General features: G+C 38.7%; 1 protein-coding gene across 4 annotated transcripts in view; it reads right to left on the bottom strand.

Moving 5' to 3' along the window:
- Positions 1 to 17232, bottom strand: part of RABGAP1 (RAB GTPase activating protein 1) — a 164945-nt gene that overhangs the window by 21710 nt on the left and 126003 nt on the right. For all 4 annotated transcript variants that reach the window (XM_032165079.2, XM_032165078.2, XM_032165082.2 and 1 more), the window contains 5 exons: positions 14497 to 14571; positions 11247 to 11372; positions 10498 to 10641; positions 8631 to 8672; positions 8155 to 8283 (listed from right to left, as the gene is read on the bottom strand). In XM_032165079.2, the coding sequence (XP_032020970.1) occupies positions 8155 to 8283; positions 8631 to 8672; positions 10498 to 10641; positions 11247 to 11372; positions 14497 to 14571 (516 nt within the window). The remainder of the gene's footprint in view (positions 1 to 8154; positions 8284 to 8630; positions 8673 to 10497; positions 10642 to 11246; positions 11373 to 14496; positions 14572 to 17232) is intronic.

The following is a 17232-nucleotide window of genomic DNA, read 5'->3' as shown; positions in this document are numbered from 1 at the left end:
AACAAAGAGCCATTTTAAACAAAGTCAATTTAACACAGAAAAGCATGAAACAGGCTACCACTGGAAGTGGAGCTGCTTTCGAAGTTTGGCTTAAAAAAGTGTTGCAAAAATCAGAATCTCTGCTGAGCTGGAGTCATAGGGAGTCCAGTGAGGTGGGAGGTTGAACATTAGTAGCTCTGCATGGCGAGAGAGAAGCATGTTGTTGGGTGAGTGGGTAGACGGTAAGAAAGAGTCTGGTACATTGAGGAGATCCTGACTCCAAAGTCTTCATTGCTTCATGTGGTAGGACTATCAGAAAGCTAAATAAAGAAATCTGACACAAGTCTATCTTCCTGTTTAATGCTCGGGACAGGGACTGATTTTCAGTTACTGATAAAAAGAACCTGAGATTTACTCAGGACTTTCAAGATAACAAGATGCCTACATATCTACTATTTTATTTACTTCTCAAAGCAACTTACTGAGATGAGTAGAGCAGGGATTATCTCCCTCATTTTACTGGTGAGGAAGTAAGACCTAGACCTATCAATCTAGGTCTTATTTCCTCATCATAGATCACATCACAGGTGATACTTATCATATCACAGATGGCTCACATCATACCGTATCATAGATAGGTGACTTGTCCAAAGTTAAGGACCCAGTGTTAAGTGGCAATGCCAGCATAAGAATGCAAGTTTGGGGTGATTCCTGTTTCTTATTTATCTCTGTGGCCTGCTCAGTGCTGAACACCTAAGAAAATCTACAAGCGTTTGTTGACTTGAACTGACTTAAGGAAAGTACCCTGGATGCCTGGGCAAAGGTCAAAACAGGGCAGGCCAGAAGAACACTGGTATTTGAGGGATGCAAGCAGCAGCCACTTTAAAGGCATCATCTTATTCTGTCACAACCCTGCGATGTTAACCTACCCTGGGGTCACACAGCAGAGGCAGAGCCAGGATAAAAGCCAAGGTCTGTGGGTCTCAAAGGTCTGCACTCTTCACCAATGGAAATAAACATTCTATTTAATTTCTGAGCCTTTTTATTTAATTTGTTCAAACAGTTAATACTCAAACTCCTTCAAAGATCACTAAGTACAATTAGGTATTCTGGTTCTACCACCAGAGTGTTTTTCTAAAATGGGAGAAGCAAATTAGTAGCAGAGAACCCAAACAGATAAGGACTAAGGGAGACCAGCTTATTAAAAGAAGGCAGTGCCCACTGCTACCCTTGCAACAACTGGCAAAATTTAGGGTTCATTACAGAGAGAGCACCCATTCAGAATTTTCCTCATAAAATCTGATTCTAAAAGGTAGGAACAAGCAAAGAAATAAAACTACACTCTGGTCTAGTTATAAGGAAAGCTGAACTTTGTGTAGTGGATAGAGAGTAAGTTTCAACTCTGACACAGAGATTGAGATTACATTACTAACATCACTAAAAAGGGTAACACACAAATGGCTCCTGTCCCATTCATTCAATCTATCATTTACAGTGAAGCAGAATGCCCATAAGAATTGACTTCAGAGGCCGGGCGCGGTGGCTCACGCTTGTAATCCCAGCACTTTGGGAGGCCGAGGCGGGCGGATCACGAGGTCGGGAGATCGAGACCACGGTGAAACCCCGTCTCTACTAAAAATACAAAAAAATTAGCCGGGCGTAGTGGCGGGCGCCTGTAGTCCCAGCTACTCGGAGAGGCTGAGGCAGGAGAATGGCGTGAACCCGGGAGGCGGAGCTTGCAGTGAGCCGAGACTGCGCCACTGCACTCCAGCCTGGGCGACAGAGCAAGACTCCGTCTCAAAAAAAAAAAAAAAAAAAAAAAAAAAAAGAATTGACTTCAGAGTCTGAAACTCTTGGGATCTAATCCCAACTCCATTAGTTACTAACTTTATATCCTTTGAGAGTTTACATCAATTCTCTATGTCTCAGTATGCACATCCCTAAAAGGCCCTCATATGGTCACTGTGAGGATTATTTCACTATATGAGAGCACTGTGTATGATTCTGCGAGTCCATCAACAAAGAAGACTGATGAAGTCGCTGCCCTCAGAGAGCTTAAATCTAATACATACTAACTACACAAACAATTTGAACAGAGAATGAAGTTCAAACTAGTGTTGTTTTTAAGCTCTGGAATAAAAATATCCCCCAAGGGCAAATGCTGAAGAGTTTTCTGTTTCTCCAAATAGCAAATGGTTAAGAATTATATTAATTTGGAGACACTGCTATTTGGTTTTTGTACTAGTATCTTTTCTTACAAGTAGTTTGAAGTCTGGCACATTCACGTTGTGTTTAAAATGACACGTTCAAATGAAGCAATGGTTCAGCAATTCCATTTCACCTTAGGCAGGATTCTATGGCAAAATGACCAAGTCTTCAGGTCTGATCTAGGAAACTCACTGGGCCATCTCTTAGAGCATGATTCTTGGGTCTTCTAAACTAGCCTCATATGTCTCACTTGTTCTCAAAAAATGCCTATACAGACATGAAGAAAGAGCTTCCCTCGCATATTTCTTGAATCAAAAATTTAAAAGACCTTTCAATATTCCCCTCTAAAGACTATGCAAGGTGCAGTTGTATGAAAGGGCTGTGGGGCTCCCAGGACCATAAATGATCTTCTAGAATAATCTATTTAGAATGGAATTCCTTTTAGATCCTCTATCAGAAGTGGAACAATTTTTCTATCTCAGGTCACTGACCCATAAAGGGGGAGAAGTTCAATGGATAGCTAAATGAGTTTTGAGGTACACTGTTAAATTTTAGATTAGGAGCAGGGGATCTAAACTCCTCAAGAAATAAGTAAAACATTTCAGTTCCATAATAAGTTCACTTTAAGGAGAAAGAGGGAGAACAGGAGAAGTAAAAGGCCTGAAAAAGACAAAAGTAGAGAGAGGCAAGTAAGGACAGAGACAGAAAAAGATTTATAAAGAAAAAAAAAAATTCCAAGGGCACCGAGAAGAATATAGACATTTTTGAGCAACACACCCATCTTGTGGCCATTTCAGATACTGCCACACCAAATTTAATTATTGAACCTTTGCAATGGTAAGAGACAGTGGAATGGGTTGGAAAGCATTGGGAACATAGAGTCAGAGGCCTCAGTTCTACTAGGGTGCTCTGTCACTATACAGCTGGTACGACTTGGGTAAGTCACTTGATGTGCCCTATTGTATCTCACAGGGTATTGTGAGGAAGAAATAAGATGCTTTTAAGAACTATATCAATACCACAAATTACAACAATATTATAATATTAAAACACAACAATGGTCGGCGCAGTGGCGCACACCTGTAATCCCAGCACTTTGGGAGGGAGAGGTGGGTTGATCACTTGAGTCCAGGAGTTCGAGACCAGCCTGGGCAACACAGCGAGACCTTGTCTCTACACAAAATAAAAAAAAAAAAATTAGCCGGGAAATGGTGGCGCATGCCTGTACTCACAGCTACTTGGGAGGCTGACGTGGGAGGATCGTTTAAGTCTGCAAGGTTGAGGCTGCAGTGAGCTATGATTGTGCCGTCAGGGTGACGGAGCAAGACCCTTCTCAAAAGACCAAATATCACAACAATGACAACAAAAGTAGCTATCTGTTTCCTAGACTGGCATGTGAGGCAAAGTATTTCCAATTCTCACCTTGATTATCAGGAAGTACAGTTAACTCTTGAACAACACGAGTTAGGGGCACTGACGCCCTGTGCACCTGAAAATCCACGTGTAACTTCTGACTCCCCCAAAATTTACTTACTAATGGCTTACTACTGACCAGAAGCCATACTGAAAACATAAAGTCAATTAATACATATTTTGTATGTTATAGGTATTATTTACTGAATTCCTACAATATAACAAGCTAGAGAAAATATTAAGAAAATCGTAAGGAAGAGAAAATATATTTACTATTCACTAAGTGGAAGTGGATCATCATAAAGGTCTTCATCCTGGTTGTCATCATGATGTGTAGGCTCAGGAGGAGAAGGAAGAGGGGTTGGTCTTTCTGTCTCAAAGGTAGCAGAGGCAGAAGTGGAGGAGGCAGAGGTAGAAGGGGAGACAGGAGGCATAGCTGGTGTAACTTTTATTGAAAAAAATCCACATATAAGTGGACCCATGCAGTTCATACCATGTTGTTCAAAGGTCAACTGTACAACTGAGTAAACCAAGCCACAATTTACAAACATTTAAAAAATAATGGAAAGGGATTTCAGTGAGTTGCAGAGCAAAAGTTACCTTTGAAAATTCTACATGAAAAAGTTCAAAAGCTTGTTTCCAAACAAGCTTTCGGAACCACATATCATGAACCACCCTTTCGAGGTCTAATGGGCTCAAACCACAGATCATCATGTGCACTCATACCTCACGCAAGCCACAGAATGCAGGGCTCAGGATGCACTTGCCAATGACTTTTCCTAATTTTGAACTGGCAAGTTACCACTGAATTACCACTTTGCCAATAACAGGTTCAACTATTGTGTGTCTCTCTCTTAAAATTTTTTGGTATTAAGTATAGCTGCCAGAAGACAACCAATCATCACTAACTAAACTGTACATACCATATCTCACCTTCTGGCAGAAAAATCCCATTCTCTTATGTTCTGGTGAATCTGTACTCTTTTCAGGCTATGAACCAATTTCAAGAAAAACTACTATCTCACCTGAAATCATGTGCAAATAGGCGGAAACATCCAAAGTGTACCCCAAACACGCAAAGTTCTCCAGGGCTAGAAGGAATTATATATCTAAGCACAAAATATATGTGCTGTGCAGACACAGTGAAGGCAGCCTTGTCAGACTTAACTCATTGAAGGCATAGGCAAGAAAAAAAAAGACATTAGATACCGCCTATCTGGACTTTCCCCACCTTTCCATATATGGAAATAAAGGATCCATATATTATTAAAGTGTTTCAAGCTAATGGAAATCCAAAAGGTAAAACTTCTGGCTGGAAACTATAAAGCTTTGCCCAAATCCATGTTAATTCTTCTTTGTAAAACACATGGTAGACACTCAACAGTGTACTTATTCATTCACTTATTCAATCAATATTTATAAGCAAGATCCTGTTCCTGGTACTGTGGATTCAGCAGTAAACCAAAGAGATTGTCTCTTCTGCTGCACAGCCTCCATTCCAGTAGGGAAAAATAAGATAGGGTAAGGAGGTAACGGCATAAAGGTTGGGGGAGCTGCTACTTTAGATACTGCAATTTGAGAAGCTGTGGATATATGAGCCGAAGACTGGATGAGGGGACAGTGAAGCCATGCAGACATTCAGGAGAACACTACAAGCAGACAGACTGACCAGTGCAAAGGTCTGAGAACAGCAAGGAGGCCAGAGTGTCTGAATTGGAAGGAGAAGGGGGAAATGTAGTAGGAGAAAGAATCAGAGTTTAAGGAAAAACTCTAAAATCCAATGAATCTTTATGTATAAAACTGTCCACATCACAACAACAAAAATTTAAATAAGAGTGGTGGGCCGGGTGTGGCGGCTCACACCTGTAATCCCAGCACTCTGGGAGGCTGAGGCGGGTGTACCGCTTGAGGTCAGGAATTTGAGACCAGCCTGACCAACATGGTGAAACGCTGTCTCTACTAAAAATACAAAAAAGTAGCTGGGCATGGTGGTGCACCTGTAATCTCAGTTACTTGGGAGGCTGAAACAGGAGAATTACTTGAACCCGGGAGGTGGAGGTTGCAGTGAGCTGAGATTGCGCCACTGCACTCCAGCCTGGGTGACAGAGCGAGACCCTGTCTCAAGAAAAAACAAACAACAAACAACAACAAAAGCAAACAAATTAAAAAAACAAAAAAAAAGAGGGGCACAGTTAAATAAACTGTAGCACAGTGAGGCAAATTCAAGCAGAGAAATTATATAACCATTTACAACTGATTATTTACACACAATATCTCAGTGAGGAAAATCCATGTAATTGCATGAAACAGGAAGAAAAATGATACTGACTGTATGAACTCAATTATTTAAGAACGCATAAAAAACATTTGGAAAGAAAAGGAGCAAAACTGAATGCGGGATGCCTCTGGATGGTGGAAACGTTGAGTTTTCGGCAAAGGAGACATGCGATAGAGAAGAGCCAGGGAGGGAGCCACTGTGGAGACAGGAAAGGATGATGATGGTTAGATTAGGATGTTAATAATGAAGGTGGTGGTGATCAGAGTCAGGATATATTCTGACGACAGGCATAGACATGGAGTGTGAGAAAGAGAGGAATCAAGAGGACAGCAAGGTTTTTGGCCTGAGCAACCAGGTACCCCTAATTGAGACAGGGATACCGAGAAAGGGGATTTTGGAGGCAAAGAAATCATGAACAAAAAAGAGGCAGCAGCCTCTTCTGTGCTGAACCAGGCTGAGGTGGGAAGAGTGACTCAAAGAATCTCAGAACTCACTTGGTTCTATCTATGCTTTGTGCAAACCTATTCTCTTTGAAAATATTACTGTAAAATGTTTGTTATCTACTTAATGATCAGGGAGGAAATAATTATAGTCGTAGCCATCATTTCTTGAACCCTTACTACCAGGCACTATGTTAAACACTGTACATACGATATCGTAGCTAATCCCCACATATAAAAGCACTTAACCATAGTACCAAGCACATGGTAAACTATCATTAACTGTTAGCTGTAATACCTATGAAGTATGTAACATTTTAAATGGAATGTAAACTCTGATGATTATTTTAATTACCAGAAGTTCTATTTCCTTTTTTTTTCTAATCCACTATTCATTTTATATCATGATTTCTACTGTTTCTCAGGCTAATAGGTAGTTTTTGTATTCCTCCTTTAACAGATGGGGGAGTCATTCAGAGGCCCTAACTTTATGCAAAGACCTCACTTTTCAGCTGCCTCCTAAAGGCCCAAAATCATATCCACTATGTCTCTGATGTCTGTGTAAGCATTAAACCCCTAATAGCTACACATAGTTCCATACTCCCCTGAGATGTGTTATATCAGTTTACACACACTAGTTGAGCTACTTTGTTTTAAATACCTGTGCATTTCTATTTCAAGTTCTTCCAGGCATTTAAACATTTCTTGGGGTATATTTTATTTAGCCTCTCTGTGTGTTAAAAGAAGGGTAATCTGAGTTAGCTCAGTCTGACACATAACCAGAATAAGAAGTAAAATATTATTTTACAGAAGCAGAAACTGAGCCCTAGATAAGTGAGCCCAGGGAGGTTGAGGCTACAGTGAGCTGTGACTGCACCACTGCACTCCAGACTGGGTAACAAGAGTGAGACCCTGTCTCAAAAAAAGCCCCACAGAAAATAAATACAACACAACACAACACAACACACTACAATGTTATGATAACATGAACACAAGAAGATCCTATACCTTTTTACTTTAAAAAAATTGTGCAAATCACAATGCCATTTGAAGTGATAAAATTGAGTTTTCTTCATGTATTATTAGCTTTGTTTTAGGGAATTCCTGACTAGAACAAATGTTGAAAGTTAAGGCCAAACGTGGTGACTCACTCCTATAATTCCAGCACTTTAGGAGGCCAATGTGGGAGGATCACTTGAGCCTAGGAGTTTTGAGACTAGCCTGGGCAACATAGTGAGAACCCAAATCTACAAAAAAAAGTTAAAAATTAGCTGGGTGTAGTGGCACATACCTGTAGCCCCAGCTACTCAGGAGGCTGAGGTGAGAGGACCGCTTGAGCCTGGGAGGTCAAGGCTGCAATGAGCTATGATTGCACCACTGCACTCTAACCTTGTCTCAAAAAAAAAAATAAATAAATAAATAAATAAATAAATAAAAATAAAAAAAACCCAGCACAGTAGAAGAAATCATGAAACCTGAATTCTGCCACTAACTAGGGGTATGACTAGAGAACTACAACCTCTTTTTGTTTTGATTTGTCTTCAAAACAGGGATATTAATACTCTTCCTACAGTTTGGGGGTTGGGGGGGACAATGAGATTTCATTCATAGGATTATAATATATAGGAAAGTATTTTCGGGAAAAAAAGGTTAAGAGTTATATAATACAGAAGAAAATATTATCATTAATATTATTTATATATTATAAATGTTAACAATATTATGTATTATAAATGTTATAAATATAATACATAAATAATTATGTATTATAAATGATCAGGAATAGTGAGACACTAAGTGAAAAACAGAATCTTAACTAATGCAAAATTATTTTACCTTCATGTTGCAGGCTAATTCCATTAGTTTTTTTGCATTTTCTTCTGAGCGGTATCTCTTAGGAAGCTGAACCCTAAAGAACTTCAAGGCACCTTCAAAGTCTGTCAACAGCAGGTCATCTTTCGAAGTCTTGAAGAAAATACAAACACATATAGAAAAAATGTGTTGCTATAAGGATGCACAAGAAGTTTTTTATATTCTCAGCACTTTTCAGCACTTTTACAATCCCCAGAAGATACTTCCTAGCTTTTGTCAGAGCCACCTGCATACATCCACTGTTAGGGGTAATGCTAGATTTCCAGCACTTTTATAATCCCCAGAAGATATTTCTTAGCTTTTGTCAGAGCCACCTGCATACATCCACTGTCATGGGTAATGCTAGTGCACAGTGACTGCTCAGAATGAGACTACAACCAATGTATTGCAAGTGCAAAGCAGGGAATGACAGATAACTCGGCTAATAAATAAATAAGTACCTTTAATAATCCAAGGGCGACATTAAAAATAACACTTATTCCCTGAAAGAGAACAGACAAAAAGAACACTGTCAGTTTTTATATCTCGACTATTATGCTATTTGTCCTCAGAATACCCATTTTTAAAGAAATTGTGAAAACTTAAGGAAGGAAATGAATTATCTCAGAACTACCTTGAAAAATAAAAACTAAAGGGCCATTGAAAAGCTGCTTAAAGACCTAGTTTCCCATTTTTCTGAGAGAAGAGCTTTTCTTGCCTTGTTCTCATATTCAACAATAAGAAATGCTTTTCCAAAGTATTCCATGCTTCCAAACCAAAAGATCAGTCATAAAGTTGTGATCTCTCAGGAAATAACTCCTGGGGAACTTTTCCTTTATCTTGTGCTGTCCCAATCCATGCACAGCAACCACTCTGTTGATAAGCCCTATATTCCAGAACTGAATCTGCCCATGGCTCCCTCCATTCTGCAAATCCTGGGGCTAAGAACAAAGGAGAGGAAGCACTAACATCTGTTGATCAAGTCAAACTGCTTAAGCTGCTGGGCCTCAGTTTACATAACTAATACTCTCCTATGGGTTTTCTGAGAAAATTAGCTGAAAAGTTTATGTAAATTACTTAGCATGCCACCTGGCCCTTAGTAGCTACTTAACAGATGGTTGTTTATACTAGTAAAAAGCTAGAAACAATTTAAAGGTTTGTGATTAGAAATTGGTTACATAAAGTATAGCACATCCAAATAATGGGATACTTGGCAGCAACTAAGAAAAATGGCATATTTGGTAATATTTATTTCTTCTGTTTCTTAGAATATGTCAGGCTGAGTGGTAGATACAAATTCTTTATGAATTTTTCTATGTTTTGAATATAGCATAATTAAAAAGGATAGTACAGGTGTGTATGTTCAAGTATATGAAATTTAAAGAGGATACCAAAGAGTATAAGTAACAATCATATTTTTAAATATACACATAGAGAACCATAATACATATAGTGTTCCATCCATATGGAAACTATACTATTCTGTATAGTAATTATATATACACATATATGAACACACAAAAAAGGCTGAAAGGATACTACTTTTAACCAAACTGTTAAAGGAGGTAACCTACAGACAGTGGGATTTGAAGTATTTTAAATTATTTTTAAACTTATATTTTCTATAAACATATATTATTTTTATAATTATGTTTTTCTTAAATAAACACACCACACAAAATCCAAAATTACGTCATGGCAAAGACTGTTATTTACTCTACTATCTATTTTCTCTTTAGTATTAAATCTCTAATTTTTAGCAAATTCCTGCTCAGCTTATTTTTTTAAAAGTCTCCCTTGCAGCTAGGTGTGGTCATGTAACTAAGTTCTGACCATAAAGTGGAAATACTGGATGGAACTTCCAGGAAGTATCTTTTGAAAATAGAGGAGGCACCCTCTCCCATCCTCTAATCCTCCTGGCTTGAATATGATATAATGGCTGGTGTGCTACTCCTCCATACGGCTAACAGCCACAGTGAGGGGAAGGCACGCTACTGCCAACATTCTGACTTTTTTTCACAAGAGAGAAAAAAGCTATTTTTTAAAATCACTGTTATTTTGGGTTTCTTCATTCAATACAGCCAAACCTAATATGAACTAATACAAATGTCTAATTCAGTATGTCTTTTCATATCAGAGTACACCTTTAACAAATATGATCATTAGCTTTAGTCCAAGGAAGTCACTTAAACCTAGATTTCCTAGCAATAAAATAAAATAACTAAAGAGACCAATTCTGTTTTGACAGAGCTGACACTCAAAACAGAATTTGTTCTCCTCAAGTACACTGCAAACAAAAGCCAAAGTGCTGTGGCCTCTAATACATACCTCACATAAAAGCAGGTCGATGATATGGAAGACCATGTAGAGAGGGAATTTTGCAGTGAAGAGAGTAAGAAACCACTGGGAGGCATACATGTGCGCTTCAAGGCTTATATCCAGGAAGTGGTTGTACAGGTCAGGAATGTATTCCTGAAATAGCAAACCAATTAGTTCTGGGCACGTGTGCATCTGTCCAGTTCCCACTAAGGAGGCTCATAAATCTACCAGGAATAGGCCAAAAAAGTGAAATACTTGTGTTTTTCTAAAAATCTCCAAAGTGCTTAGAACACTTATCATCTGGTATTAAGCTGGCACTCAACTCTTTTTTTCAGACCACAAACTAGTTCTAAAGAAAGAGGAATCCCCAAAATGGTGACAAGTATTTGGAAAGTCTGTTTTTCTCTCCAAATTATAAAACATTTGGGAAAGTTTGTTTCACTTTTGTTATGAGATTCCTAACCAGTCAGCTTCAGAGCCTTGGGGAGTACTTCTTGACTGAGTTAGCCGTGGAAAAGACCCTACAAAGTCATCTGATCTTTTGGGAGTTTATCAGCTCACATCCATGAGGTGTGAAAGTTCAACACTTTGTTAATCTTTGCATCATAATCACATAGTGATAAAGGATAAAAATGAAACCCATCCTTAGCCACGGATCGCTAAGGCAATTACCACTGCTCCCTGGCACCATTTCCTCAATTTGGTGCTCCTTAGTCCTGTACTGTTTTTGTCAAACACAAGCTGGTTTCTCTTTTTACCTGCATGAGGCGCTCCAACTGGTAAAATTTGCAATGCAAATCTTCAAAGTTTTGCTTGAAAAGTTCCCTGAGCCCATAGTCAAACATGATCTTGACCAGAACACTGAATGCCTGTTCTTCAGGCATCTGTAACAGATAGGCAAGTTGTTGGGTAGGGAGGATGGCGGTGGGGAATCACAAAACACACAGAAGTTTTCTCAGGATATTAAATCCAGCTTTATATTACTGTCTTACCAGAAAATTTAGTGCTATGCAGAAACTCAGGCCTAAGGTTGTGTTTAAAACATTTATTCACTTAGACAAGGAATAGTTAACGATGACTACTCTTTGTCAGCATGGTTCCTGTCCTCAAGGAGTCTCTCACACAACCAGTATTAAAATAACTGTAATAGGAATTAGACATCAGTGATAATACAAGAACAGGAAGGCCTGTATCTGCCTAAGGCAGTCAGTAACAGACTTTGTAGGAAGGACAGAATTTGAGCTGAGCAGAAATAGGCTGATATACAGTGTAGGTGTCATCTTTCCCAAATCCTGGGACCTCTGTTTAACCATTTTTCCTCCCTTAGCTGCTATTTCATTCTAGCAAAATTGTTTTTCTTCCTCGTTGTTAAAAATATAGCTTGTTTTAGAAGAACCTTACACATTCTAAAGCTTGCAGTAATGCTTAAAGTACTACAAAAGCCTCCTTCACTTCAATTTACATTTATAATAATACCTACATTTTCCATAGTTTTATGGATAATTATTTCCCTGAGAACTTGGCAAGATATTTTCAAAAGAGAAAAAAGAAGCACTGGAAATGTTATTTAAGGATTGGTGTGAATGTAGCAAGCCTTCAAAAAAGTCAAGAAGGTGGGCAGGCTTCTGTGGAACAAGATGATGGAGGCGGGCTGAGCACAGAAATCACTGAGAAGCAAGCAGAACTAAAGAGCAAATCAGATTAAGTAATAAGTGAGAAAAGCACAGCAGATCATTACTGGAAAGTTAAGAGTATCTGGGGTAAAAGCCCAGATCTTTGAAGTCTTTGTCATGGAAAGCAACTTCACTTTGCCACATGCAAGGAGATGTGGCCTAACCCACAGTGGTGATTCTGATGCTAAGTAGCCCATCTCCCCTCACTCTAAACAAGCACTTATAACACTCCCGGCAAGCAGCAAGAGTTCAAAACAAGACATGGAGGGTCTGATTGGAAAACTCATTTTCAAGGGGATAACTGTCCTTGAACTGAAGGTAAGAATGAAGATAAATCACCCAGGCTTGTGGGAATTTGAGATAAAAAGTCTCATTAAAACAACAAAACAAAATAAAAACTCAACCTCTTTATTCATGTCATAGCTTTATCATATTTTTACATGACTACCAATAGCAACAAGCTGGGTTCAGTTAAGAAAAACCAAAGTGGTTTTTGTTTTACTTGTACAGGTTGAGCAACCCATATCTGAAAATACAAAATGCTTCAAAATCTGAAACTTTTTAAACACTGACATGATGCTAAAAGGAAATGCTCATTGGAACACTTTGGATTTTTGGATTTGGGATGCTCAACCGGTATAATGCAAATATTCCAAAATCCAAAATCCACAACACTTCCAGTCCCAAGCATTTCAGATAAGGGATACTCAAACTTGTATTGCAATCTACACAAAATGGGTTAGTACCCTCGAATAGCTTCCTGTTGCTTAGAAAAGCAACATTCAGACTCCTTACCTGGGCTCCAAAGCTCTCCCTAGCTCTCTCCTCAACTCCCAATCACTCAGGATACTCCAGTCACACTGTCCTCCTTTCAGTTCCTCCCATACACCAAGTGTTTCCCCAATTTAGGACTTCTATATACTGTACCATTCACTTTCCCAATAACACTCTATTCTCTACTCCCTTTTCAAATAGATCTATTATTTTCATAACAACATTTTGAAAAGTTAACACAGAAAAGTACAAAAGAAAATGATATCCCTTATCATTTTCCAGGCTGCTCCTTAAAGGTCACTTCCCCTGAGAAGCCTTTAATCTAAGTAAGACTCCCTTGTTACAATCTTACACCAAACTTTTTATTATACCTTAATAGCACCTCTGAAAGTAATAAATGATATACTTGTGGGATTATTTGCTTAAAGCTAGTTGGATTCACAAGCTCTGTATCCATGAGGATTGAGACCATGTCTCTTATTTACCTCTGATCTTCAGCACAGTACAGATCATAACAGGTACTCAAAACTCTTTGCTGACATCACCTGTGTGATATTCTTGCCAAGCATTTTAAACTGAATCATGAGAAAATGAGACAAATCAAGAATGTGGGACATTTTATATGACAATTTGTCTGAATTTTTCAAAACTATCAATGGCATGAAACACAAAAAAAGGCAAAGGAGTAATTTAGATTAAAAGAATAAAGAGAAATGACAATTCAATATCTGAATCTTCATTAGATCTTGATTAGAAAAAAAGCTAGACTCTATGGAGTAGACAATTGGGAGAAAATTGAATGTGTATTGTGTATCAGACATTACTGAATCAATGTGGAATTTCTTGGATGTGATCATGGTATTATGGTTATGATATAGAATTCTGTTGCTCCCAGAAGGCATATATATGATCAAGTATTTAGGAGTCTTGATGTTTGTTATTTACTTTCAAGAATAATTTCAAAAAAATTTTAAGTGAAAAAGAAAATGTGTGTTTATGCAGAAAAGAGAAAAAGAGAGATGCAGAGGGAGACAAACGGAAAAAGCAGTGTGGAAAATATTAATTGGTAAACTAGATAAAGACTATTCACCTTAACAATGTTTAGAGTTTTCTGTGGATTTGACAGAAAATAAAAAAGATGGAGGGCAAAGTGTTTGCTAAGGCAATGAATGAATAAAATGGTACTAAAAGAAAAGCAACTTTTCTGCCTTCCTCCTACCCCAATACGTAAATCTCAAAACAAGTATTAATGACAGTGGCTGCTTTAGAGAAGATAAAACATCCCCAAGGGTTCAACCAACATTAAAGTCTCTCCAATCATCCTATTAATAAAAAGGAAGTCTACCCTTGTACTAGTTTTCAATATTGCTGTTTATTCTCATCATGTATCTCCTCCACAATGACATTAAGTTAATTTAAGGAAAAAGTTTCCAGCTATAGGGGTTAAAATTCATGCCTTAAGAGTCTGTCCAAACCCAACATAAAACCATGCTCAAGCCTAAGGTTAGTATAAGCTGAGGCAGGCCATGTGTTAAGTCATAACAGAGACCTAATTACTCACATGGAGAAGGAGCACAGCAGCAAGAAATGACTGGCCCTGGCAATAACCAATCTCTTCATCATACACAGAATAAGCCTGGAAAATAAAACACACAGAGGAAATGTAAATGAATGTAGCCACTTGTGGGCCATGGTGGCACTATAGGACCTTGAATACAGAACCCTGGAGGAAGCTACCCACACTGGGACAGCATTTTGACAGACAATAAGTGGTGCCAATACTTCTCCCCAATCTTAACTTTTTCTTTACAATGAATACAGCTACCACCACTCCATTTCCTGCGGCGAAGGAGTAGGGAAGATTAAGCAGAAACCACTTCTGCACTAAAAAAACTTCGTATTTCCTTGTTGTTGTTCATGATGTTCCCTCTCCTTGGGATGTCCTTTCCCTCTCTGCCTGAAACATGCACTCTTCCTTCAGGCACCAAACTTATTTCAATTCCCCCAGAATGAATTCCTCTCTTCCCTGCCTCTATGGCACCTGCTATACATGCATGGTTATTATTATATTATTACCACATTGCATTTTATTTTATTTTTAGAGACAGGGTCTTGCTCTGTTGCTCAGGCTGGAGTGCAGTGGTACAATCATGGCTCACTGCTGCTTTAATCTCCTGGGCTCAAGGGATCCTGCCCCATCAGCCTCCTGAGTAGCTTGGACCACAGGCTTGCACCACCATGCCTGGCTAATTTTTAAAAATTTTTTATAGAGATGGGATCTCAACTATGTTGCCCAGGCTGGTCTCTAACCCCTAAGCTCAGACTATCCTCCTGCCTTGGCCTCCCAAAGTACTGGGATTACAGGTGTGAGCCAATGTGCCTGGCCCACACTGCATTTCTTTTTTTTTTTAATAGAGACAGGGTCTCACTATGTTGCCCAGGCTGGTCTCAAACTCCTGAGCTCAAGTGATCCTCCTGCCTCAGCCTCTCGAAGTGCTAGGATTACAGGCGTGAGCCACCAAGCCCAGCCCCACACTGCATTTTAAATGTCCATCTTCTCTGCCAGATGGCAGGCTTTGTGAGGGACAGGGTGATGTCCTATTCAACCCAGTCAACACCTCATATACAGCATGCACTCACTAAACACTGTTAATGTTATTCATTTTTCTTTCTGGGAAAAGCTCTTTTGGCAAAGACACCAAAATATAATTCTTTCCACAATACCAGTAATAACTTTTCTGATAAGCGAGATTACTCTGAAACCATTTGTGGGTTCCTCTGGAATTCTTATTTTTATTTTTCTTGGCAGCAAATGATTATTACCCATCTCCTCTGAACGTTATTTTGAATAGAATATTGACATCTAACATTCTTCATGGTTTACTCTTTGGTTTTTTAGTTCTTTTTCAGAGTTCTGCTTTTATGACTGATATTTGCAGTTCTCATGTAAATGTGGTACAAAGGGAAATTCCTATAGCTTCAAGATGCTATTCCTTGTTTGACAAATTTATTTCTTGTGAAACTCCCTTTGTTTTCCACTTATTTTTTTGTGCCAAGGTTCCTCTGTGCCCCAAGAAAGCAACTTAGAATTGGGTATGTTTAGAATATATAACTCTTAGCAAAATATGGTGCTAATACTTATTAGATGCTAGTCAAGTTAATATGCAACCAAGTTTTATCACTAGCTTTGGTGAAACTATAGCTTTTAAAAATACATATATTATGATCATGCATTCATAAATTTTTGTAGAATTCAATGTAATCTTATTATACCACACCCATTTCATCACAGTTTATCTGATAAGAAGGCTACAGGATGAGAAACATACATACTTTTCCAGAGACAAGATGTGCAAAGAGGGCTTTAGAAATGATCAGTTTATAATACAAGGAGGCACCACTTTCCTATCAAGTTAATAACAATTAACAAATGCTATTACCAGTATTAACACTGTGTTAAAAATGAGTAGTAATATATGCTAACACAGCTCTCTGGAAAACAGGCAATGTCTTTGAAGATATCCATTAGCAGTTTTATCAGTTACAAAAGAACAGAGGCTTTAGACTTAGTCAGAGTTGGGCTAAAATCCCACAACTCCCAATGTCTAGATATGGATCTTTTCTTCTTTTTTTTGAGACGGAGTCTCGCTCTGTCACCCGAGGTGGAATGCAGTGGCGTGATCTCGGCTCACTGCAACCTCCGTCTCTCAGGTTCAAGCAATTCTCTTGCCTCAGCCTCCCAAGTAGCTGGGATTACATATGCCTACCACCACGCCCAGCTAATTTTTGTATTTTTAGTAGAGATGGGGTTTCATCATGTTGGCCAGGCTGGTCTCGAACTCCTGACCTCAAGTGATCCACCCACCCTGGCTTCCCAAAGTCCTGGGATTGCAGGTGTAAGCCACCGCGCCCAGCCTAGATATGAATCTTGAGCATGTAACTTACTTTATTTGTAATATGAGAATAAGCCTAGTATTAATAACACAGAGTTGATGTATTCTTCTCATTTAACATGCTCAGCACAGAGCTTCACCAATTATGTATTAATAATCGGATGAAACTGTACTGAATTTCTATAGGTAGAAAATGGAGGGGAGCATATTTTTCAGGCTGATGGAAGATAAAGGAATCATATACGTGTGAAATTATATGATACATTTTGAAAATGTTTGGAGTATAAGTTTCATGTTGGCTGTAATGAAATCTGGGGGAAGAAAAGACATTTCACTAATTCACCAACACTTAATGAACACCTACTATAGACCAAGCACTGTGCCAAGTGCTACAGATGCTACCA

The sequence above is a fragment of the Hylobates moloch genome, unplaced genomic scaffold (assembly GCF_009828535.3).
Source record: "Hylobates moloch isolate HMO894 unplaced genomic scaffold, HMol_V3 SCAFFOLD_10, whole genome shotgun sequence".
Classification (NCBI taxonomy): Eukaryota; Metazoa; Chordata; class Mammalia; order Primates; family Hylobatidae; genus Hylobates; species Hylobates moloch.
Note: the sequence above shows the minus strand (reverse complement) of the source record. Positions and strands in the feature narration are given on the sequence as shown.